This window comes from Dryobates pubescens, chromosome 5 (genome assembly GCF_014839835.1).
Source record: "Dryobates pubescens isolate bDryPub1 chromosome 5, bDryPub1.pri, whole genome shotgun sequence".
In the NCBI taxonomy this organism is placed as follows: Eukaryota; Metazoa; Chordata; class Aves; order Piciformes; family Picidae; genus Dryobates; species Dryobates pubescens.
The window spans coordinates 41,042,156-41,069,067 of NC_071616.1; the positions used below are offsets into that span (position 1 = coordinate 41,042,156).

At 43.0% G+C, this 26,912-nt stretch overlaps 1 protein-coding gene across 4 annotated transcripts in view; it reads right to left on the reverse strand.

Moving 5' to 3' along the window:
• NUBPL (NUBP iron-sulfur cluster assembly factor, mitochondrial) overlaps nucleotides 1-26,912 on the reverse strand; it is a 92,206-nt gene that overhangs the window by 42,989 nt on the left and 22,305 nt on the right. For 2 of the 4 annotated variants that reach the window (XM_054162090.1, XM_054162091.1), the window contains 2 exons: nucleotides 20,669-20,708; nucleotides 20,490-20,580 (listed from right to left, as the gene is read on the reverse strand). In XM_054162090.1, coding sequence (XP_054018065.1) covers nucleotides 20,490-20,580; nucleotides 20,669-20,708 — 131 coding nt within the window. The remainder of the gene's footprint in view (nucleotides 1-20,489; nucleotides 20,581-20,668; nucleotides 20,709-26,912) is intronic. The other 2 variants (XM_054162092.1, XM_054162094.1) reach the window with 1 other exon arrangement.

The following is a 26,912-nucleotide window of genomic DNA, read 5'->3' on the forward strand; positions in this document are numbered from 1 at the left end:
GCAGGATTATGCCATAGTGTTTGATGCAACACAACACTTTCTGTGAAAAGACAACTGCCCTTTGAGTTCAAACAGGCTGCCCAGGGGGGTTGTGGAGTCTCCCTCGCTGGATATATTCAAAACCCGCCAGAATGCATTCCTTGTCATGAGGTCTGTGCAGACAGGTTGGACTCGATGATCCTTGGGGTCTCTTCCAACCTTAGTTATACTGTGATACTGTAAGGCCTGCTCCAGATGATCCTGCTCTGGAAGGGGATAGGACTGGATGATACATAGAATACATAGAATACATAGAATAAACCAGGTTGGAAGAGACCTTCAAGATCATCGCGTCCAACCCATCAACCAATCCAACACCGCCCAAGCAACTAACCCACGGCACCAAGCACCCCATCAAGTCTTCTCCTAAAAACCTCCAGTAAACCTCCAGATCATTCAAGGTCCTTTCCAACCCCTAACACTCTGTGATTCTGTGACTTGTCCTCCCGATGCTTAACTCATCTCAAAGCCTTCCAATCTAACACCACAAAAAACAGATGCACTACTACAGTTCAAATTCCCTCCAAGGCATTTCTGAGCAGCCTCTTCTGCCAAGTTCAGAAAGAACCTGAGGTGAAACATGAAAACAGTTTGCTTCAAAGATTTCCTTAAAGAGAAGGAAATTCTCCTATTCTTTCTCAGTACAGAGTAACTTTTAGAAGTGCCTAGGAAGAAAGTCAGAGTCCTGTTCAAAAACCCAATCACAGATTGGTCTCCTCCTCCTTGATGGCTTTTAGTAATGTTAAAAACTGAGGGCAAAGGCAATAGCCTGCAGTTTCTGTCATCTTCACTCATATAACCTACAAAGCTAAACTCCCAGAAGATGGCAATAAAGAGAACAGAATAGACTAGAACAGACTAGAATAGAATTAACCAGGTTGGAAAAGACCTTTGAGATCATGGAGTCCAACCTATCATCCAACAGCATCTAATCAACTAAACCATGGCACCAAGCACCCCATCCAGTCTCTTCCTAAACACCTCCAGTGATGATGATTTCACCACCTCCCTGGGCAGACCATTCCAGTGGCAAATCTCTCTTTCTGTGAAGAATTTCTTCCTAACATCCAGCCTAAACCTCCCCTGGTGCAGCTTGAGACTGTGTCCTCTTGTTCTGGTGCTGGCTGCCTGGGAGAAGAGACCAACCCCCACCTGGCTACAACCTCCCTTCAGGTAGTTGTAGACAGCACTAAGATCTCCCCTGAGCCTCCTCTTCTCCAGGCTAAGCAACCCCAGCTCCCTCAGCCTCTCCTCATAGGACTTGTGCTCCAAACCCCTCCCCAGCTTTGTTGCTCTTCTCTGGACACATTCCAGCAAGTCAACATCTTTCCTAAACTGAGGGGCCCAGAACTGGACACAGTACTCAAGGTGTGCCCTAACCAGTATTAAAGCAGTATTATCAAGACCCAGTTTAAGCTCAATTTATATATGCCGTCTAGTCAGGCCACATACCTGGAGATATTAAAGGTCAGGCTCTGCAAAGACTCTGAGCGACCAGATCCAATGGAGGATGTCCCTGCTCATTGCAGGGGGGTTGGACTAGATGACCTTTGGAAGTCCCTTCCAATCCAAACCATTCTATGATTCTATTCTACAATTCTATGTAGAATGCTAAACTGAGCCCAAAAGATACTAAATCTCAATATAGGTCTTGAGGTTTTGTTACTTGGTCTCAAGGGTAAGTAGCCTTGATGTGAAACATTAATTTTCAACAATAAAATATCATTTGTTTATAAATAAACTGGTTTTCACAAATATGGACAGACACACATCCTCCAAAGTTTCTGTACTTAAAATTCACAAGCATATCCTCCCCAGGCACTGAATCCAACAAAGTGTCCCCTTACTAATGAAACTGGCATTGTAGAGTCTCCTTGAGCTGCCAAGAAGCACAACAATCAATACTCCCAACAAGAAGTAGCAACAGGGCTGCACAAAACACAGAACATTTCCATTCTACAGGAAGATTCAGAAGGAAAACAGAGCCTGAAAAAAGAGAATGTAAGCAACATGCAAGAGTGAGCAGACCAGATCAATGACTTGCTGGAATTCTTAACCATGGGACTGTCGCTGTGCAGTTGATATAAGCTCTCTAATAAAAGAGCTGCCTTTAGGGTCAGAAAGGAGCAAGAAAAGCTGCATACAGGCAAAATTGTACACATTTTGCACACAGTTGCAGTTGCACACATTTCCATAACTTAAAGATGTGCTGAATGTCTTACTCCTAGAGCAGTAAAAGCATTTACTACGACTTAGCCAAGAGATAACCCTTGCAAGCATTGCACACAGACGGCCAGAAGAATTGCTGTGCCCACAGAATCATGCTTTAGCATTCACCAGTGCCCTCAGTTATGAATCTGCAACAACAAATTAGAAGTCCTTCTTGGATTCTAAACCTAATTAAAATAGTTTGGCGAAGGTGCTGATACCATGAGTTTCAGGAACATTCTGTGATTACTGCAAGGCAAGGGACAGCCTTCATATTTTCACCTCCTTTCCCAGATTTTTATTGAAGTTCAATTCTTAATGGGGTTTTATACATCTAGCAGCAAAAGTACTTCAAATGGGCACCCACTTTAGCTGCATAATAAAGAGAGTTGTATTCCAAAGGCATCATTCTGCTGGGAGAACATATTCCTCCTTTAAAAAATACTGTTGGATGGAGGAAAACACTGTAAGAGAAGAAACATCCACTGCAGCTTCATAAATAGCAGGGAGAAGCGGGGGTTGCACAATTACTTTACGTTTGTGTCAATCACTTGGTATGTGAGAAATAATCACTTTCCACAAAGAACACTGCTACAAAACCAGCTGCTATTCTTGGATATCTGCAGTTATTTTCTGAGAGCAAAAGAGAAATGGGAGGATGGTGTGAGGGAAGGATCAGTCTGTCAGCTTCCAACAGTCAGGATGCAAGTTGGATTGTTAAGAAAAAACAACACCCAAACTCTGCGCAGCTTAACATGTATTATTAATTCTTAAAAGCTGTTTGGACACTAATAGTTGATTTGCCAAGTAAAATTAGTGTGTAATATTAAATGCATCCATGCTTGGGTTGGGGAGATTCCAGTTTTTAGGTTTGGTTTCTTTTTATCAATAAGATGGAAAAGAAATGCTGCAAGATTAGAACAAACCTGCATGCTTAAAAAAGCAGCTTGGGTGAGGCTCCACCCACACACTCAGAAGCAACCCTAAAAATTCTCCTAAGGATCTGGAGTACTCAGGAAGGGAAATAATCAAAATCTCCACTGAGCACCACGTTTGAACCAGAAGCTCATTTGGAATCCATTAGTTACACACCTGTTTGTGGGAAAGAAGCAAGTCTTACAGGCCAGCTCTATCAGGTCTGCTCTACGTGCACCTGCCCGGGGTAACACACAGTCCAACACAGATCGAATCTCCTGCATAGCACTGGCCACACTCTCCTTTCACACATCTGCTCTTGGCCCCAGGAATCCCTTGCTGTGGGGCAGAAGGTTTTGACTGATGTATGTGATTTTAGGGCACTCTCCTGTGTAGTGGGAAACACAGGTTTGGATGCTAAACTGAACTTGCAGCTCCCAAGTCCTGGCTGCAAGGTCATGGAAACTTTCGAGGCTGTTGTTACAAACAGAAAATAAGTTAAATGAAAGGTCTAGGCATCCAATAGATGACATTCAATTTTGGCTCTAAATCTGCTCCACAGAGCTGTCTGACACAGGCTACAATTTGGTGCTGAAATCCAGGACAGAGGGAGAAAGTAAGACTCATCCCATAAGCTTTTCCTAACAACCCTCTTGCTCAACATCCTCGGCATTGCTCATTTCCAGACAGTGAACGCACCAACTTTGACCTATTATTAATTTCCACTTACTTCACACCAAGCTTTTGCATTCCTGCACGAAGGGCACCTGCCTCTCAGGCAGTGCAATGTTCAGCACAGCAATACCCATGCCTCTTTTTGCATCTAATCTACAGCAGCTTGAAAGAAAGAACAACCTCTTTGACTGGTGGAAAAGAACAGGGAATGTAGAAGAGTGGCATTAGGTGTCTAGCATTTGTTGAAAAGCGTCATGTAAATAAAGGAAGTTTCATCTAGAAAAGAAAACAAATAGTGCCTTCTCTTTTCCTAGTTCCTTTACCACCAGCAGTCCTGTTTGGTAAACACTTAAAGGCATGCTTAAGTCACCACCTCTTTCCAAGAAGGAAGCTGGATGCCATTGAGGCACAAAGTTCTGAACTTTGTTGAAGAGAAACATTCAACCTCCTGTAAAAACTCCAGGGTAGTTTGCCCTGCCATTTTGAGACATCAGGATGTCTGTCTGACATTTTTCTCCTGCTCAGTCAACAAACTCAGCAAAACAGTTGCATGTTTTGCATTCGTTTTGTCTTATGCAAAGGAGGGCAAACACATGCATACCTGTGTAATCTGTGAGAGATGAGACTACTAGAAGCAGAGCAAAGAAAACATTCTCACAGCCTATTCCCACTGCAGCAGTAGCTGCACAGTCATAACCGTGACAGCTGAGGAACCAGGCCAGGAAATGTTTGCTGTAAATACATTCTCACTATGTTGTTAAGCTTCCCCCCCCCACCTTTTTTTTTCACTCCTCAAAGACAGAAAATATCCATTTACTACAAGCACTTCCAGTTCAGCAGTAAGTTGTTGGCTAATGTTTTTGTTTTCTTCTGGCTTTCCTAACACTTCTGTCTACGTCTGTCAATCGCTTTCAGAGACTATAATCCCTTCTCATATCAGCTGCTAACATGAGCCAATGAAGCAACAGGGATCTGTAGAGATCCTGCTTCCTTCATTACGGAAGGAAAGGCAACAGAACAGGTTTTGTAGCTTCTGCCAGAAACAAGAAAGAATCAAGCCCATATCTGTTCAATTATACCCATCCCAAAACATACAGGAGCACTTGACTCAATGGGTGATGGCAGGACTCCATAGAGAGTTAACCTGATGGGCAGAGAGGTGGAAAAAAGGAACTCTCTTGTCATCTCCCACACTTTTGGCTGCAGTACCTCTCTGAATCTATGTTTAGCTTCCAATCTCCAGGAAGTATAATCACTCCCTTTAAATATGTAGATACTGACTGGGACTGGTTAAGGCAGTTCTACCTGGACAGACAGGACCTTTCAAGGTCATTATTAGCATTTGAGCAAACTAATGATGATTAAACAAATTCCTCTCACAGGATTTTCTAAACATCAACACCACAACTGGGGTTGAAATTAAGTGTTGAGATCTGCGCTGATTTCACTGGGTTCTGGATGAGGAGAAATGAGTTTATTAATCCTTTAATCTTAGCAAAATAAATGTAACAAAAAACCCAGCAGAAACGTTTTTAAAAACAAATTCCTCTGTTAAGGTATGAGTGAGTCACTGCCCTTTGAAATAAGTTTCCTTAATTTCAGTGATAAAATGAGGGATGTTAAATGGCCTTCCTTGCCTTAAATCAAAGCTTATGGAAGATTTAAGAAAAATATCTCACAAGCATTCAGAGTTATTGTTTACTGCTTGCCCACTAGTCATCATTGAGTTTGGGGCACCTCAAGAGCTAGAGGTGCTGGAGTGAGTGCAGAGGAGGGCAACAAAGCTGGTGAAGGGCCTGGAGAATAAATCTGATGAAGAGCGACTGAAGGAGCTGGGGATGGTTGGTTTGAAGAGGAGGAGACTGAGGGGAGACCTCATCGCTCTCTACAACTACCTGAAAGGACGTTCTGGAGAGCCTGGTGCTGGTCTCTTCTCACAGGTAATTAGTGATAGAACAAGAGGGAATGGCCTCAAGCTATGTCTGGGTAGGTTTAGACTGGACATTAGGAAAAAAACTTTCACAGCAAGAGTGGTCAGGCAATAGAATGTGCTGCCCAGGGAGGTGGTTGAGTCACCAACCCTGGATGTTTCAAGGTCATCTGGATGTGGTGCTTGGGGATATGACTTAGGGGTGAACTTTGCAGAGTATGGTAATGGTTGGACTTGATGATCCATGGGGTCTTTTCCAATCTGAATGATTCTGTCATTCTGTTCCTCTTTCCAAAGTATCTCAGTAGCAGATTCTGACCTTTCTAAATAGACCAAATACAACATACCAATGACCCTACATCTAGGGATGAAATGTCTGGAGCTTTGCATTTTCATACTTTGGATCACAAAAGATGAAAATCCAAAGGTATCCCAACTCCCTAAAGATGCATTTGTGAGAACAGTGATGTCTAAACATTTTTTTTACCCCCCCAAACTGGAAAGTTCAAGACTTTCCACTGAACTAACAATCTGTATGCCCACCACAGGTTAAGAAAACAACAAACCAGAAAATCAAAATGGAGGAAATCTTTTCGTAATAGCTGAAATGCTGGCAAATTTTTCACTGTAGTGACACCTGGTGAGACTACTGCACTTCAGAATTATGTAGTACTGCAAAGTATAAACACATTTTTTGTAGTTTATAAGCACAGCTTTGTTTAGCTCCATGTAATGTAAACTGTAAATATCCTGTTACAGACTATCTGTCTCAATTACTTGCAGACTGAATACAGGGATATTGTGAAACACAAGTCAATTTCTAAACCAGCCAAAATCCTCAAATGAAAGAAGTTGCCAAACTACAAAATAGGGGAAAAGAAAATACCATTAGTCTGCTTTTAGAATATATACTTAATAGAATAGAATAGACCAGACCAGACCAGGTTGGAAGAGACCTTCAAGACCATCGCATCCAACCCATCAACCAATCCAACACCACCTAATCAACTAAACCATGGCACCAAGCACCCCATCAAGTCTCCTCCTGAACACCTTCAACGATGGTGACTCCACCACCTCCCCAGGCAGCCCATTCCAATGGGCAATCACTCTCTCTGTGTAGAAGTTCTTCCTAACATCCAGCCTGAACCTCCCCTGGTGCAGCCTGAGACTGTGTCCTCTTGTTCCGGAGCTGGCTGCCTGGGAGAAGAGACCAACATCCGCCTGTCTACAACCTCCCTTCAGGTAGTTGTAGAGAGCAATAAGGTCACCCCTGAGTCTCCTCTTCTCCAGGCTAAGCAACCCCAGCTCCCTCAGCCTCTCCTCATAGGGCTTGTGTTCCAAGCCCCTCACCAGCTTTGTTGCCCTTCTCTGGACACGCTCCAGCAAGTCAACCTCCTTCCTAAACTGAGGAGCCCAGAACTGGACACAGCACTCAAGGTGTGGCCTAACCAAGGCAGTGTACAGGGGGAGAATGACCTCCCTGCTCCTGATGGCCACACTGTTCCTGATGCAGGCCAGGATGCCATTGGCCCTCTTGGCTGCCTGGGCACACTCCAGGCTCATGTTCAGCCTACCGTCGACCAGCACCCCCAGGTCCCTCTCTGCCTGGCCGCTCTCCAGCCACTCTGACCCCAGAGATACACCTATTCTGTTGGTTAATAGAGGAATGTGCACACAGTCTTAAATGTGTATTAAATGGCAAAAAGCTTGAAAATAAATATTAAAAGCTACTCATGTTTTTGACCACCTTTGCTACAATTTGCCACTGCAGCACCTCACTCTTCTCCCATCTTGAAAGTTTACTGCCATAATGCAAGTCAAATGCCTTCAATGGCAATCTCTTGAGAAAGTGCCCTTCCTAAACCAAGAAGTGCTGAAAATTAAATCCACACTTGGAAAAAAGATATCAAATTCTTCTGACTTCACTGCAGAGCTTTTTCTCCACTTGCTCTTTACATTTACAATAAGAATAATTTTCATCATTGACTCACTATTACTATTCTGGGAATCCTTTCAATTCATTCAAAATATAGCTGCAAAAAAAAAATCAGAGCCATCAACTTGTTATTGTCATCTTCCTACTGACCCAGTATGTGTTATTCTCTCCTAAATCCCATTTCACTGCTTCCTCTCATCCACCAATTTTATACTGATGAGCCAGAGTTCTTTGCCCATACTAATTTCATCTTTGGGCAAGCCCCAAAGACATTTACCATGTAAGAGATGAAACATAGCAAAATTGGAACTTCTGAGTCAGGGATGTGCACAGCCAATTTGGATGGATCTGAAGGATAAGAAGTTTTTGTTGCTCTTACAATTTAAGGCTTGAATCTATTCTCCTAAGACAGTGTTAAGGAGTATGAAGGGTAAGTCCAGGAGGGAAAAGTAAACCCTCAGATAGTACCACTGAGAATGACAGGTGAAGTATTCCCACCATCCCAGGGATGCAGTGGCTCCAGACCATGCTTTAGTATGACCTTCCATTCCTGTAGGCAGGGAGCCTACTTCTTAGGCACTGCAATGTTCAGCACAATACTCACATCCCTTTTAGAATCTGATCTACAACAGCTAGAAAAAAAGTACAAACTCTTCTACTAATGGAAAAGAAGAATGGCATTTTGCAGTCTGTATTTTAACAGGTTGTAGATTCCTCCTCTCTGGGGTGTTCAAGACCAGGTTGGATGAGGCCTTCACCAGCAAAGTCTAGTTGAGAGGTATCCCTGCCCACGGTAGGGAGGTTGGAGTAGATGATCTCTAAGGTCCCTTCCAACCTAAGCCATTCTATGACTCTATGAAATAAGTACCCCCAGTATTCCTGTTTAACAAACACCAACATGCTAGCCTTCAAAGCTATGTCTCCAGAGTTCATTCCTGAACTAATTCCTGCTTGTTTTCTTCTTCAACCTTTCTTCTAAAAACAATTGGACATAAAGGATTTATTCTACACATGTACCTTCTTCTTTTGAGATGTCTTTTGTTGTCATCTTGGAATTTTTCTTTGTCCAGTTTACACTGTAAAATACTCCAGGCTGACACTGATAAGAAGATCAAAAATAAAATAACAGCCTATGGGTCTTCATGCACTACAGAGATGGCCAGATGCCTTTGACTCAGTTTTATAAAGGTCTGTATCCTAAGCAGTAAACTATTAAAGCCAAATCAAAAACTTGTCCTAAGTCTCCAGCACAACCTTCTGTCTGGCACTGCTACTCCATTCCAAAGTGCCTGAGAGAATATCAATGCACAAAGCCTGGAATCCCCATTTCTAGAACCATCCAAAGAAGAGATATGACAGGAAAAAGAGGGGGAACCAATAAAAACCCACATATATTTCTTTCTCCTTTTTTTGACTTCATAGTTCATATTAAGAATACAGAAAAGGCTGATTTGGGTTCAACTTTTATGTCTGTGCCTGCAGGGATCTGATCAGCACCTCTAAAGTATAAGGAAATGCTACTGAGGACAGGATGCTCTCAAGTCATTATGTTGAAACCTGCTCATTTGATTGCAAGACTTAATTGTACACTCACTTGAGCCAGAGAGATGAGCAAGTGTGACTGTCTAGCTTGCAATTAGGCTACTAACACTAGAGAGACACCTGCATTTCAGTTTAGGTTTTGACAAAGTGCTCTAAGCAGTGAGCTCTGTGAAAGGAAAAACCATTTTCTCCTCTTTTAGCTGTAGGCTTTAATGGTCAAAAATATGGTGGAATGCCAATTTTGGAACTAATCCCAGATGTACAGAACAACTTCGGTTTGAAAGGACCTCAGATGGTTATCTGTCTGCTCTATCTTGCCCCTCAAAGTAGGACCAACTTGGATCAGGTGTGCTGGGTTACATCCATCCCAGGTGGAGGGCTAAGAGAGTCTTACACCCCACCCCCAAGGATAAAAGAAACCTGATGCAGGTGAACAGAGAGAGACTCGGTTTCCCCCTCCCATGAGGAGGGGTCCCTCAGGTCAAAGGTGGTCTATTCCACTCCCCTTTCCTGTCCAGCAAGCCTATAAAAGGACGACACCGCTGCCATTTGGTTTCTTCCCTGTGCCACCCCACCCCCCACTCCCCCCTTGCCTGCTTGAAAGGACAGCAGCTGCAGCCAGTCTCCTGATTCTTCCACATGGTTGGGCTTGGCTTTTGCCTCTCCAGGCTGCAGCCATGACTCTCTAAAGGACTGAAATCCATGTACATCCAGGGAAACACAAGGCCATCCAGGCTTGCTTTTGTATATTTTCCTATTTATCCTTATTCCTTAACCTTGTAAACCTTCCCTGCTACTGCTCGCTCTCTATTTTGTTTAAAAAATTTACTTCTCCTATTTCCAAACCAACTCCAGGTTATTTTTGGTAGATTTACCTCCTCCTCTTTTCCCCTACCCCTTTTTTTCCCCTTTCTCTCCTTTTTCCTTATCAGGGAAAAGGAGAGGGGACCAAGGAAGGAATTCTGGATTTGCAACCACCTGAGCTCTTAAACTCCACTACATCAGGTTACTCAGTCTTGCCCAGGTGAGTTCTGAATACCTTCTAAAGGATAGACTTGAGAATCTGTGCAGGCAACCTGTTCTGATGTGTGTGACTTTCTTTGTTAAAAAAAAAAGAACAATCAATCTAATTAACCCTCCCCTTCTCAGATTTCTTATTATATATGCTAAATTGCATTCATTATCTCTTGTGCTATCACTGTGCACACACTCAACCTTCATCTCTATTATGCATATCATTTAGGTGGTTGAAGACAGTAGTTGGAGTCTCCCTTTAACCTTCTCAAAACCCAAAAACCCAAGCCCTCAGTTCTGTCACTGTCTTTTCAAGTATTGCATGCTTCATTCCCTTTATTACCTTTATGGCTCTTTGCTGGAGAATACATGTGCAAGGTAGCAAGTACCATCAGAAGTCAAGCAATTGTGCATATACCTGCAAAAGACATCTAGGCTCTGATGAGTTGTGGTGAATGACAGTGATAGATTTCCACTGATCTTAGACATTCCTAAGAGAAGAATATAATTGAGAAACACATAGATTTTGGGAACCTGAACCACAAAATAAGCACTAGGGACCCACCTGGCAGTCCTAGTGGAAGGGAGGTTGACCATGAACCAGCAATGTGCTCCTATGGCCAAGAAGGCCAATGCCATTCTGGGGTGTATTAGAAGGGGTGTGGCTAGTAGGTCGAGAGAGGTTTTCCTCACCCTCTACTCTGTCCTGGTGAGGCTGCATCTGGAGTATTGTGTCCAGTTCTGAGCTCCCCAGTTCAGGAAGGACAAGGAACTGCTTGAAAGAGTCCAGCACAGAGCCACAAAGACAATGAAGGGAGTGGAACATCTTCCTGATGAGGAGAGACTGAGGGAGCGGGGGGCTTTAAGGCTTGGAGGACCCTGAGGGGTCACCTCATTAATGTTTTTAAGTATGTAGAGGGTGAGTGCCAAGAGGATGGAGTCAGGCTCTTCTCAGTGAGGCCCAAAGAGAGGACAAGAGCAATGGGTGGAAGTTGAGGCATAGGAAGTTCCATGTAGACGTGAGGAAAAATTTTTTCATTCTGAAGGCAACAGAACAGAACTGGAACAGGCTGCCCAGGGGTGTTGTGGAGTCTCCTTCTCTAGAGATCTTTGAAACCTGCCTGGATGTGTTCCTGTGTAGTCTGCTCTAGATCACCCTGCTCTGGCAGGCAGGGTGGACTGGATGATCTTTTGAGGTCCCTCCAGCCCCTAACACTCTGAGATTCTGTGAAAATAAATTGTGCTCATTAGAAAAGAAAGCATATAATAAATTTGTTATTTAAATATGAGAAAGTACTAAAAGAAGGCTAGACTTAGAAAATGTAACTATGAGTTTGTCCTTCTGTGCATCTCTCAAGAAGCAATAACTCGCAACAGCGCTGGATGCTGTACAGACATAGAACAAAGTTTCCATGGTCCCAAAAACATAAGGCAAAATACAGTATGTGGACACAACAGAAACCAAAGGACAGTTCTTGGTAAACCATACTAATCAGGCAGGCAGGTGGCTTAGCATGTAGTGCATCACTACCTTACTGAGAACGTTCTTGTCAGGTATTGCTTCCTAATCATTCCTTCTAATCTGGAACCGTTTCCTCCAGTTTCTCCATTGTTCTCTTTGCAAGACATCTATTTATACACCCAGGCAAATAAGACTGCACAGAACTGTGAAAATTTATATGCTGGAGACTTCATGACATTTAACACAGCTTGATATAAACACATGATAAATGGCATCAGGCTATGTCTACAGACACCATATAAAGAACACTCTGCTGCCTGTAACGCGCACAGTAAAACAGTCGATAACAGCATGGTAGCTGTTTTCCCAGGTATAAATACATCTGCTCTCAATACCTTATCTACTTTTCTGCTCTTCTCAAGTGTAGCATTTAGCATGTTTCAAGAAAAATTGTCCCCAAATCTACCTAAGTAACTTCTTCTATTTAAACTGTGAAAAGGAACATACCAATAACTACATATACACTCCTCAAAAAGTGGCAACTGCACCTGGTAATTTACTGATCTCTGTCAAATACAAACAGTATTGAGCATCTATAATCTCCTCTCTTAAAAGATTATAGGAATCATAGAATTGTTTAGGCTGGAAAAGACCTTCAAGGTCATTAAGCCCAACCATTATCTATCGCTACCAAGCCTGCTGCTAAACCATGTTCCTCATCACCTCATCTATGCATCCTTTAAACACCTCCACGTATTCAACCACTGCTGTGGGAAACCTGTTCCAGTGTTTAATAACCCTTTCAGTTATAACAAGTTTCCTAATATCAAATCTAAACCTCCTTTGGTGCAACTTGAGGCCATTTCCCCTCATCCTATCACTTGTGCTGACCAACACTCACCTCTCAGTAGAAACACCTCAGCCTCCTTTCTCCAGACTTGGTTGTGCAGTCTCCTTCTCTGGAGACTTTTGGAGCCAACCTGGACATGTTCCAGCTGTAAGTGATCCTGCTTTGGCAGGGGTTTGGACCCAATGATCTCTAGAGGTCCTTTCCAACCCCTCACATTCTGTGATTCTGTGAACCTCAGTTCCTTCAGCTGCTCCTCAGAAGGCTTGTGCTCTGGATCCTTAACCAGCCTCACTGCCCTTCTCTGGACACACTCCAGTTATCACCATGTCCTTCTTGTAGTAAGGGCCCCAAAACTGAACACAGTATTCAAGGTGTGCCCTCACCAGCCACTTCAGGCAATGAATAAAACCCCCACAATGTAGCTTCTATAGTCTTTGCTCTCCAAGAATTAAATACCACTAATGTTTCCAAGTTAATCTAATCTGAAATCCTAAACCATGAAGTTTCACTGTTCCATTCCCTCCACTGTTGTTTTTATGGCAGCTTTTTCACAGAGGATCTTGAAATATCCCAGACCTCACAGCCCACAGTCTGCTCAATATTTCAAAAGCAATTTATCCATCTGTCTGCATCTTCCCTATTCCCAATAACATATGATAATCTACAAATACTTATGCATAACTAAGCAGCAGAAAATTATGTACTCACACCTTTTTTGTAGCATATATGTATATTCACACATACACGCTGTACTATATAAATACTATCACCCTTACCTCTGGCAAGCACTGGTTTCAAAGCAGTTCTCTTAGTAGATGACAGCTTCAGAAGGAAAGTAGCATACAAAATCTCCATCTTCAGTCAAACTTTCAAAACTACATAGAATTGTAGTAATTGCATAAACTGAATTAGAGGTTTTCAAAGGACAAGACTGAATCTTCAGGCTACAGCCCTATTCACCGAGTCACAGAATTCAGCTTTGGGCTGAGCCAATAAAGTACTTTTGATAATTCCTCTGCTGAACTTACAGTTCTAAACGTGAAATGGGAAGGAATAACAAACTGCACCAGTACAGGTTAGGAGGTGATGTGCTAGAGAGCAGCCCTGTGGAGAAGGACCATCCTGGTGGATAACAAGTTATCCATGGGTCAGCAATGTGCCCTTGTGGCCAAGAAAGCCAATGGGATCCCAGGGTGCATTAAGAAGAGTGTGTCCAGCAGACTGAGGGAGGGTCTCCTCCCCATCTACACTGCCCTGGTGAGACCTCAACTGGAATATTGTGTTCAGTTTTGGGGTCCCCAGTTCAAAAGGGGCAGGGATCTACTCAAGAGAGTCCAATGGAGGGCTAGCAGGATGATTAAGGGGCTGGAAAATTGCATTATGAGGAGAGGCTGAGAGACCTGCAGCTTTTTAGTCTGGAGAAGAGAAGACTGAGAGGGTATTTAATAAATGTTTATAAATATCTGAGGCCTGGGTGTCAAGAAGGAGGGGACAGGCTCTGCTCAGTTGCACCCTGTGATAGGGCAACAGGTAATGGATATAAACTACAGCACAGGAGGTTCCACCTCAACATGAGGAGGAACTTCTTCACTGTGAGGGTCACAGAGCACTGGAACAGGCTCCCCAGAGGGGTTGTGGAGTCTCCTCCTCTGAAGACTTTCAAGGCCCATCTGGATGCATTCCTGTGAGACCTGTGCTAAATTCTATGGTCCTGCTCTGGCAGGAGGGTTGGACTCGATGATCTTTGGAGATCCCTTCCAGCCCCTAACATCCTGTAATCCTGTGATACAGGGAATAAAGCCAGCCCATGCTTCCAAGTGCAAGGCAGAATTTCCTTTTACTAGTGCAACTGCTCTGCATTAGGAATTCTGTGTAACTTACTTTCTGCTAACTTTCCTGTGTATTGTTTCCTTTACAGTTATATCCCTCCCAGTGAAATGTGGATTTTCTATCAATACACACCTTTGATAAAACGGGAGGAATTGAAGTGGTGCTCGAAGAAGCAGTAAGAGATGGAGGAAATACAATTAGATAATAGTAAAAATTACAAATAGTAAATTGTAACTACAAGCAGTAAATAGGGAGGCTCACTAGAATTGAGCCATTGTCTTTCTGGGAAGACGTGCTCATCCTTATCAGGTACATCTAAGGAACCTTTAGAGCTCGCAATACACTTAACAGCACCGAGGCTCTGCTTCATAGCCATATAGCCAAGCATGCTGCCAAGGCACAAAATGTTCTTGATGCTCTAGAGGAGCACATTATGGGAGAAATACAAGAGTCTTGCCATGTAGGATCTGACTAGCCTCCAAAAACTTAGGTCAAAATGTCATGTAAGGGTAAGAAATCCTGTTAAGGATGTTAATCAACCAAAGATCCCTGCTTTGAAAAGACAGGGGTTTGGGCTAGTTCCAAGGATACTGTTTGCACTTAACAGAATTGCTGACATCTGTAATCCATGCTGTGTGGGTAACATTTGCTTTTGATAGTGATGTAATTTTACCTATTGATATGACAAATACACAAGGAGAGCACTGCATGCTGAAATATGCACTTGTGTTTTATCTGTAGTCCCCTTTCATTATTAGATTTTCTTTAATGGAAAAGCTGACTGGTCTGCTGCATACTGATTCATATTTCTTTTCTTCTCTGCTGGTATTTTAACACAGACTGTATGGGACAGGTTCTTAGCTGTCTACTTGATACTTATTTCAACAGAGCTCTTCAGACACATTACTGTTCAAGCATAGGCTTGAGGTAGCTCTCAAATAGTTCCTATCTTTACTTTACTTAGCCTAAAGGTTAATCAGAAATCACTCCTACAACAAATACATCAAGATGATGCATTTTGAGGAAGCTTGTTTGATCTGAACCAAGTAACATAATACTGAGTCAAGACAAACACAGAGGAAAGAAGGAAGTGCTGAACAGGACTATGCAAAAGAGCAGGCATGAAGCTTATGTCAAGGGAAAACTGAATAGTCTAGTGCTACAGATGACACTGGAGAACTATCAAAACTTCCATACCTGGGCTTTAAGGGTATCTTCAAAGAAAGGATATCTTGCCTTTCAAAAACAACCCTACCCTCTTCTGACTCACCTACAGGCAAGCAAGATTCAAAGGAAGCTTTAATAGAGGTGAATGAATTTTTACATGACATTAACTGTGGCAGGGAAATGGGAAGACTTAAAACCCAGGTAAGAGAAAAAGACCACCCTGCAGTATGAAGGAGCCTACAGTACACCCAGTTATGTGAACAAAGAAAGTCCCTTCTCAGCCACAAGAAAACTTTGGACAATGTCAAGGCATGTAAACTAGAGATATATTTAACTGCAAGATTTATGAATGTATTTATAGAGAATCAAATGTTCCAGTACTGTTTGTAATTCACTTTCACTACAGGTGAAAATTAATTTCCTTATGCATTTCTCATTCTTTCAATAACCTAACATCCTCCCTTTCCTTCTTAGCTATTGAGCAAAACTTTTATTAAATGTGGGGCATATTATAAAATCAGTAGACTATGTCTTTTCCTTTATACCCTGATTTGATACACATACACCTATATGTACATGCAATGTACACAACGTAGCATGCTGTTAGCTCTGTTTTGTGTTAAAAGGCACATTTCCTGCTGTGTAAGGACAATTATACAGTGTGTTCCCAAAAAAAAATCATCCTTACCTGTGAGATATGGATTATCTGAGAAACACTGAGCACTGATTTTGGCCTTCAGTATTATTGCCTGCTATCTACCTGCCTGACACCAAAGGTAACTTTTCAGACCAGACATGTGGCAAAAGGAGAGCTTGGCTTTAAAATGTGGTGTTTTATCTGAAGCATGAGGTACATCCCTGTCACATGCAAGTACAATTTAGAAGAGACAAAACTGAGGTAGGAATCTGGACTGTGCAGAAAAGCCAGCAAAGAAGTAAAACCAGAGAAGGACAAACATACAACAATGACAAAGAGTGAAGTTATGTGCAGAAAGTATTCAATGGATTTTCCAAAATAAGAATTCCAGAAACTTAATTAAGTTGCAGGTATAAGACCAGCATTTAAATACTCACTACAGGCACAGATCAACTATGAGTTTATGAGTTAATGAGTTAATAAGTCTCCATTAATGAATTTGGAACTAAACCCTTCAGTGCTCCATTAGAATATCTGAAGCATGATAAAACTCTGGCAAAAATAAACAAGTGTTGAATACTGCATCCAGTTCTGGTGTCCATAAGAAGGACACAGAGCTGTTGGAGCAAGTCCAGAGGAGGGCCATAAAGATAATCCAAGGGCTGGAACATCTCTGCTATGAGGACAGGCTGAGGAAGCTGGGGTTGCTCAGCCTAGAGAAGAGAAGATTCCAGGGGGACCTTAGAGCTGCCTTCCAATACCTGAAGGGATCCTCCAGGAAGGCTGCAGAGGGACTTTTCACAAGGGTGTCTATCAACAGGACAAGGGGGAATGATTTTAAGCTGAGGGGAAGTAGCTTTAGACTGGATCTTAGGAAGAATTTCTTCTGTACAAGGGTGGTAAGACTCTGGAATAGATTGCACAGGAAGGCTGTGGATGCCTCCTCCCTGGGGGTGTTCGAGGCCAGGCTGGATGAGGCCTTGAGCAGCTGAGTCCACTTGAGAGGCATCCCTGCTCATGGTGGGGAGGTTGGAGTAGAAGATCTCTCAGGTCCCTTCCAACCCAAGCCATTCTGAAGTTATATACAGATTGAAGACATACTTTTCACACTCTTAAAACAAACAACCCCCCCCTCCAGAATCCAACAGTAAATGCCACTTTAAAATACCACCAGTGTTTTCAATGCAGAACTCTAGGAACTGCTGTTTTCTCTGTCTGACATAATTACTCTAACAATATAGTATTTTATCAGTTTGTCTGAATGCACACAAGCTCCTTATACTTAGCTTACACTACAAATCTAGACTAGAGAGCAAATTTTAATAGCTTAGGTGTAACTATAGAGATAAAGCAACTATTTCTTAACAACGTGGTTTTAGAAAGTGAAATACAAGCAGAAGTATTTTACTTTTGCAAACAACTTTATCCTGTCAAACAGAAGGTAACACCTAAGATCAACCAGAACAGATGAAGAAAAACAAGGAAAAAAATTCAAAGCCCCCAACAGATAAAAAAAATGTTTCTAATATAAAATGGAATGACAGTGTCTTTAAAAACATCATCACATGCTGTGGTCCTCTCTTGTATAGGTGTCCAAGGCTGTAACACTATGGGTTCTACACCTAACTACTTCTTGAGACTAACCAATATATCAGAAGGGAGATCACAGTTTTTAAAACCAAAATACCATGTGTTAGTCTCCAAAATTTATTAGTTATTTGCTAAACAACATCTGTACTTTAGATAGAACCTGCTCTTTCTCCTTGTGATCTGCCAGCTTCCTACTTTGAAGGAGGAGACACAAACACCTTTCTCCAGCACAGATTTACTACCCTGGTCATCAATGCAGAAGCAAAATGCTTACAGGGAGAAGAAATTTAGCTGTAAAGCCTTCCTTTTTCAGAATTCAGAGTCCACTGTCAGGAACATCACTAATACCCCTAGCATTAACACAATTAATCTCATTCCAATCTGATTCCATGATCAGCCAGCATGTAACTGCTTCATTGGTTGCTAGGGAGCAGCAAGCTCATTATATGGCATCAGACACACCCTCTACAAGGCTGCTGGCACATGCTTCCCATCTGGGGATGCTACCCACTGAAGTGATGACACTGGAGTGACTGCCGGCCTTCAGTCTGCCAGCGTGGAATCCGCCAGTACAGCAGCTGCTAACTCCAGGTTTACCTTCCAGGTTTTTGGCTCTAGTCACCCTGTCACCCTGGCCAACACAATGCCACACACAAAGTGGTCAGAACAGCCTTCCACAGCTATTGGCTTGGAAATTCTGTATTTTTAAAGGCCAAACCTAGACAATGATGTCATTCTTGAAATTTTGGTAGACATACAACTTTTCTGACCAGGACGGCAATGGCCACCGCTCTACACTTCATGGTAGAGGAGAATTTGGGGAAAATGCAAAAGAGCTAGGGGTAGGGGGGGAAAAAAGAAGTATTCTTCTCAGCTGTAGTGATTTTAGTCTATGCCTTTAAAATTTAGTTACAGATTTTCAGCAGAAAAGTAGAAAAATATAAATAAATCACTGTTGGGTGAAAAAAGGCAAACAACAGATTATTCTAAACAAATTCATCAGGTAAATATCTAGAATAAGACAGGCCATGCCTAAACAATTCCCTCTTCTTTTTCTGATCTCTGCTGTTTGCTTTGCTCAGGAGAGATTAACCTGCTTCTCAGCTGGCCTTGGCTGCTTTGTTTAATTAAGTCTAACCCACTGCTTTCTCTCCACTCCTCTTCTCTCTTGGGATGGGGGGGGGCGCAGTGGAACAGCTTCCCTGGTCTCTCACCAGGGGGATTTTCATGTTGTTTCCTAATTGTAAATATCTCTATAATACTGTAAATCCTGTATATTTTGTACATACTCATTGCATTCCATCACAGAGTGCAGTTTTTGCTTGTAAATACATATTCCATTTGCTTCTAACTGCGTTGGTCTGGCAAAGTTAATGCTGCGGGGAACTTCAGCCCACCACATCAGTCTTTAAGGGAGCACAAGATTTGGAGGTATTTACTGAAGACATACAGAAACCTAATCATCTCCAAGCTGTATACATTAAATTCCTGGAATGGATGTCAGCCATGAACAATCTGGGTCACTTCAAAGTATAAACATGCAACCATAACGCACTTTTTCAGTCACCATCATTGAAGGTGTTCAGGAGGAGACTTGATGGGGTGCTTGGTGCCATGGGTTAGTTGTTTAGGTGGGTTGGATTGGTTGGACACGATGATCTTGAAGGTCTCTTCCAACCTGGTTTATTCTATGTATTCTATTCTATGTAGGTATTCTATGTATTCTATTGTCTCATCAGCACTTCAGAGATCTATTCACAATAAGGGGGGGGAGTAAATCCATTAAGAAATAAAATAAAACACCCAACCTGCTTCCATATGCCAGAAAATTTATTACCTAACAACCTGAATTACACAGAGATGATGTTTAATGATTTTCCTGTACCTGTCATATGTCAAATGCCACCCAGGAATGCTTAGTGATGGGGAATTAAGAAGCACATAAGAGAATACAGTTGTAGATATGTATATGCAAATCCTTAGGCAACTTCAAAACTACCTTTTTTTTTTTAACATAATTGCATAAAGAACCATAAAGAGGAATGAGAAGGAAGGCAAACTGGGGTGAGTCACTCATCAAGTGCATGAAACAACAGGTGTAGTTGAAGGGGACAGGCAAACACAAATGTGACTTTACCTCCTGTGAGAACACACTGAAAGAGTTGGGGCTGTTCAGTCTGGAGAAGAGAAGGCTCCAAGGTGACCTAATTGTGGCCTTCTGAAGGGGGCCTCCAAGAAGGCTGGGGAGGGACTTCTCAGGAAATCAGGTAGTGATAGGACTAGGGGGAATGGAGATTCAGGCTGGACGTGAGGAGGAAGTTCTTCACCATGAGAGTGGTGAAGCCCTGGAATGGGTTGTCCAGGGAGGTGGTTGCGGCCCCGTCCCTGGAGGTGTTTAAGCCCAGGCTGGATGAGGTTCTGGCCAGCCTGATCTAGTGTGGGGTGTCCCTGCCCATGGCAGGGGGGCTGGAACTAGCTGATCCTTGTGGTCCCTTCCAACCCTGACTGATACTATGATACCATGATACCTTTTACCTGAAGCTAAGATTAAATTCTTAGGATTGTAAGGAGACCAAGATACAAAGATAATCACTAACACATGAAATAATGTCATGGACACTCATGTGTCAGTTAAATCTGTTTTAAAATAACCGATTACTTTGAAACACAAATATGTACCTAAGTCCTTACCTGTCTCAACAATTTCTCAACAGCTGACATTACCATGAGTCCTCTCCACACGACTGGTGCACTTTCTTCTATCAAGAAACCCATAGACATGCTGAAACAACACAGCAAAAACTTCAGCTTTCCAGCACAATACCAAGTACATCTGTAAAGAAGCTTGATTTAAATGAAAACATGCTCACCATGCGATTCCATAGTTCTTAAGGGGCCTCATAAGATTTTCTAAAACAGAAGCAAACAAGGCAATGTTTTGGGGGGAAGCTGGTTTTGGGTACTGGTTTTAGTTTCTTTTGTAAAGAAATAAGCATACACAATTGTTTTTCCTTCTAAAAGCAGTTTTCCTTTTCTGTTAAAAGTATTTGACTATTTTCCTCCCTCATCATTTCAATATATAGATATACACACAGTTATCACAGTATCACAGTATAACTAAGGTTGGAAGAGACCCCAAGGATCATCAAGTCCAACCTGTCCCGGTAGACTTCACGACTAGACCATGGCACCAAGTGCCACGTCCAATCTCCCCTTGAACACCTCCAGGGACGGTGACTCCACCACCTCCCTGGGCAGCACATTCCAATGACAAATGACTCTCTCAGTGAAGAACTTTCTCCTCACTTCGAGTCTAAACCTCCCCTGGCACAGCTTGAGACTGTGTCCCCTATCTATTATCTATTCTCCCCAAGAACCTGGCCCCACTTTTTCTTAGGCTTTGACATTACATTGATACCATCCATCTTTTGCCAGAATAACAATGCATTTGCCCATAATACAACATCACTGTGCTGCTGAAAGGGACTTCAGCTATTTGTTTGAGAAGCCCATTTTGCAAGGCAGATATCCCCTGTTGGGCAGCCTTCTACTTCTGCAATATTTTGCTAAATGTTGAGTCACCCCTATCAGAAAACAACATCAAAGTCTTGTAATATGACAGGATTTTAAATGGCCGGGGGCTGGGGTGGTTTGGTTTGGCTTGGCTTTTTGTTGTTGTTGAGTTTTGTGAGGTTTTTTAAATATGCTATTCACTGATCTTATACATAGAATAAACCAGATTGGAAGAGACCTTCAAGATCATCGTGTCCAACCCATCAACTAATCCAACCCACCTAAACAACTAACCCATGGCACCAAGCACCCCATCAAGTCTCCTCCTGAACACCTTCAATGATGGTAACTCCACCACTTCCCCAGGCAGCCCATTCCAATGGGCAATCACTCTCTCTGTGTAGAAGTTCTTCCTAACCTCCAGCCTAAACCTCCCCTGGTGCAGCCTGAGACTGTGTCCTCTTGTTCCGGTGCTGGCTGCCTGAGAGAAGAGACCAACATCTGCCTGTCTACAACCTCCCTTCAAGTATTTGCAGAGAGCAATAAGGTCACCCCTGAGTCTCCTCTTCTCCAGGCTAAAATGAATCAAAGGATTGTTCTCAGCTGCACAACAGCATCTAGGGGAATCTTCCTTGTATTAAGTCTGCTTTGGCTCCCCAGAAGGACAACAGCATTCTGGCCTGGATCAAAACCAGTGTGCCTAGAAGGTGTAGGGAAGTGATTATGCCCCTGTTCTCAGCCCTGCTGAGGCCACAGCTTGGGTCCTGTGTTCAGTTCTGGGTGACACAGTATAGAGAAGACCCTGGAGCCTGTCCAGAGAAGATCAACAAGGTTAGTATGGGATTTGGAGGGCATAATATGAGGAGTGGCTGGGGGAGCTGGGGTTGTTTAGTCTGGAGAGGAGGCTAAGGGGAGATCTTACTGCTCTCTACCCATGTCGGGTGCCAGATTTAGCCAGATATGGCGACGATGGAGGTTCTTGGAATCAATACGGCTGACCAATATGATTGGGTATTGATCCTTTATTGTTCCAGTATTGCAGGCCTATGGCTCAGGCCTATGGCGAAAGCATGGCACAGTAAAGCATGGAAGGAGAGGAGACAGGACAGGCAGAAAAAGAAGTGTGTAGCAAGGAAACTGCTACAGTTTATATAACCTTGGTATGCCTTGTTGGCATGGACTCATTGGTCCCCTATGAGTGACCACACATCACACTATTGTAGATTATTGGTCCAACTATGGATGACACGAGGTTTGTTGATGCAGGTGCATGTCCTGTTGTCCCGAGATAACTCACTATGTTTCTAGCTACCAGCGTCTTGTTTCAGTTACAGTGCTGCAGGCACAGCACTGTTTTGGCATACTGGTAACTGGCTCTGCACTTACACTGAGCATGGCCTACCACCATGTCAGGCTCCAGGCCTGAACTGCCAGATTGCTCACACTGCTCGTCACTGTCATTCCCACACTCTACCACTACCTGAAAGGAGGTTGTAGTGAGGCTAGTGTTGGTCTCTTTTCCCAAGTAACTAGAGATAGGATGAAAGGAAATGCGTTTTAAGTTGTGCCAGGGGAGGTTTAGATTGGACATTAGGAAAACTTCTCTCCTGAGAGAGTGGTGAGGCATAGGAAGAGGCTGCTCAGGGAGGTGGTGGAGTCACCATCCCTGGAGGTGTTCAAGAAGCTGTAGATGTAGCACTTCAGGACATGGTTTAGTGGTCAGAGCAGTTAGGTTATGGTTGGACTTAATGACCTTAAAGGTCTTTTCCAGGCTTAGTGATTCTATGATTCCAAAGCCACCCCTCTAAACTATGTGCTGTCAACAATTTCACCTTAGAAGTCCTAGATTTCTTTAGACTGGCAGAAGTCTGCAGGACTCCTAAAATTTCTGTAGCAACAAAAGATGTGTATTTGAACACTGCAGAGGTAATGGCCTTGTCATGTTCCATATTCCTGTGTTTCCCAGTGTCAACAGAATAAAAGAGGGCGAAAGATTGTAATCATTCTGCTGACAAAGGGGCAAGCAAGCAAAACATAAACACACAAAAAAAACCCCACATATGCAAAAATAAAAGGAAAAGAGAGCACATTCAAAACAGAACCTTACAAAAGCCAAAACCTCCTCTTTAGAGTCCCTGCCATCTAAATTCACACCTTACCTCAAAATGGTGAGCACACACACAAAACCAAAACTGGTTTTATTTGGTCTAGCTGGTTTATTTTACCAGCATGCACAGGTAGGAATCAGCAGAAAACAGAAAGAATACTTTAAGCAATTAAAAGAAATATAATGCATATTTTGACAGAAAACTTTGATACACCCAAAGTAATACAAACATGTAGCCAGGCAACCAGTGACAGAACAAGAGGACACAGTCTCAAGCTGCACCAGGGGAGATTTAGGCTGGATGTTAGGAAGAAATTCTTCACAGAAAGAGTGAGTGGGCATTGGAATGGGCTGCCCAGGGAGGTGGTGGAGTCACTGCAAGTGTTTAAAATAAGACTGAATGAGGCACTTGGTGCCATGGTTTAGTTAGTTAGATGGTGTTGGGTGATATGTTGGACTTGATGATCTCAAAGGTCTTTTCCAACCTGGTTAATTCTGTGATTCTGTGACAGTAAAATAAAACCAATGTGAATATAATGCAGTACACTCAAAGCCAAACTCCAAATTCAGACAAAATAACACCCAAGAGCACACACATTAAATAGCTAAATTCTGTGGATGAAAGCAATCAAGTAAGTGGACATCCAAGTCACGTAATTTTGTAGAAATAATCACAGATTCATAGAATAGTTTAAGTTGGAAGGGACCTTAAAGATTATCTGGTGCCAACCCCAATGCCATGGGCAGGGACACATGAGGGGGTTGAGTCAGTCATCAGCAAGTTGCAGATGACACCAAGTTAGGAACAGATGTTGATCAGTTAGAGGGTAGAAAGGCTCTGCAGAGGGACCTCGACCGACTGGACAGATGGGCAGAGTCCAATGGGATGGCATTTAACAAGTCCAAGTGCCGGGTGCTGCACTTTGGCCACGGCAACCCCATGCAGAGCTACAGGCTGGGGTCAGAGTGGCTGGAGAGCTGCCAAACAGAGAGGGACCTGGGGGTACTGATTGACAGCCGCCTGAACATGAGCCAGCAGTGTGCCCAGGTGGCCAAGAGGGCCAATGGCATCCTGGCCTGTATTAGGAATAGTGTGGCCAGCAGGAGCAGGGAGGCCATTGTGCCCCTGTACTCAGTGGATAGAGTTGCTGCAAGTCCACAAACACCAGCCTACAGAGTAGCCAAAGGGGCCTCTCTGTTTGTAAAACATGTACACTGTGTATTTCTCAACAGTAGAGTTTCATTTTCTGAAAACTAGACCTTATTTCCTCTGGTTAACAAGAAGGACTACACACTGCTCCAAGCAGCAAGATTTTATCAAACATATGTAATGCACAAGAACAATTCCCAACCTGCTGCATATTCTGGCTATAATGCTCTGCATATTCTCTAATACAAAATGCTGCAGAGCACCCCACTGCTTGCCTACTGCTAAAAAGTATTCTTCAGACTATCTCAAATCTAAAGTGCTTCAGTGGGTTGTGGCAATCACCCTTGTCTCATCAAAAGCAACAGGCATTCCTCCTCCTTCACCCTGGGTCTCATGAAGGTTTTCTAACAGAAAACATGTAAAGAAGGTTCATCTTAATGAGATCTCAGTCACATCTCTAACTCCTCATTGCTTTCAGAGTATTGTCAACACTGCCTTCTCTGTTATCTAATGCCTACCACAGAGCTTCAAAAATCCAACACACAACAAAACAGACTTATTAAAATCACAACACACAGGAACACCATGCCACCTGCACTAAGAAGTCATTGTACTATCTTTATTTACATTCTGAACCCATCTCCTGATTCTTAGTTTTCACACCAGCCCAATTTCCATAACATTCACACACTCAAAATGCATATTTTAACCTAACAACCTGCTTCTAAAGTGAGGAATTATCTCATGTTACAGATGAGGGAATCAAGACCTGGACTGAGAAACCTGCTCTAGGTTATTAAAGAATCATGTGGACTTGAAGACCTACGATCCAGAGTGCTAACAATGCCATGGCTCCACTTAAGCATCTCCAGTGTTGAAAGGTGTCATGGGCCGAGTCGAATCTGCTGCTGATATTCAACAACATGCTGCTGTCATGCCAGCTTCAAAATGAATACATACATAGAATAAACCAGGTTGGAAGAGACCTTCAAGACCATCGCATCCAACCCATCAACCAATCCAACACCACCTAAACAACTAACCCATGGCACCAAGCACCCCATCAAGTCTCCTCCTGAACACCTTCAACGATGGTGACTCCACCACCTCCCCAGGCAGCCCATTCCAATGGGCAATCACTCTCTCTGTATAGAACTTCTTCCTAACATACAACCTGAACCTCCCCTGGCACAGCCTGAGACTCTGTCCTCTTGTTCTGGTGCTGGCTGCCTGGGAGAAGAGACCAACATCTGCCTGTCTACAACCTCCCTTCAGGTAGTTGTAGAGAGCAATAAGGTCATCCCTGAGTCTCCTCTTCTCCAGGAAAAGCAACCCCAGCTCCCTCAGCCTCTCCTCGTAGGGCTTGTGTTCCAAACCCCTCACCAACTTCGTTGCTCTTCTCTGGACTCGTTCCAGCAAGTCAACCTCCTTCCTAAACTGAGGGGCCCAGAACTGGACACAGTACTCGAGGTGCGAAAGTACTGGCAGGTGCAAAGTATGGGGCTTGAAGTTCAGATTATAACATGAGGTACTTCTGGTTCCAGTTGCTGGTTCTGGTTTCCAATTTTGGGGTGTTGCTCTTTTCCACTGGGCTGTCTTCTCACACTTTGGTGGCTGGAACCATTTTTATTGCTGGCTGTGTTGCTGCTTCTGCATTCTGCTGTGCTTTTCTGCTAAGGTAATTGTGCATAATTCCCAGAAAAACTCCCTCTCTCAAGCCAGAGTTGGTTTATTGTTTGGGGTTTTTTTGGTTTGTTACTTTCCATCCTACCTATGTTGGGGGAGGGGGGATAGTGAGATCAGCCTGTGTTAACCCAGGACAGGAGGCCTATAATGCACAACTGATAAACATCCAGGAGAGCGAAAGAGTTTACAAATGCACTGCTGAAGGTACATATATTCTCTTGTAACTCCCAAGTATATCAGAAAGAATAAGAATCTGAAAAAGCAAACTGAGGCACAAAGCAGGTACAACAGAAAAAGCCACAGAAAGTTATATGTTGTCTGCAATACCCAAGACTCCAACTAACATTTTAGCCTCTCACATTCAAGCACTAAAGCAATAGCTTTAGAACTGTATTTCTGAACAGCTCAGCTGTTTAAATATTCCTTCATGTTTCACAGTATGTCATTTAAACAAAACCTACAGAGTAACACCTCTGCATGCCTTCACCAAATTTGTGCAAGTCGATAATTCTTCATAGTTTCTCCAAAAGCTAGAGGCTCTGCTGCTGCTTGCACAGCTCTCATTAGCTAAGTTGGGGGTTTTTAGACAAATTGCTGTTTTCCACCTCTTACATCTCAGTGACATCTCACTGCTGAAACGCAGATGATATAAGGCACA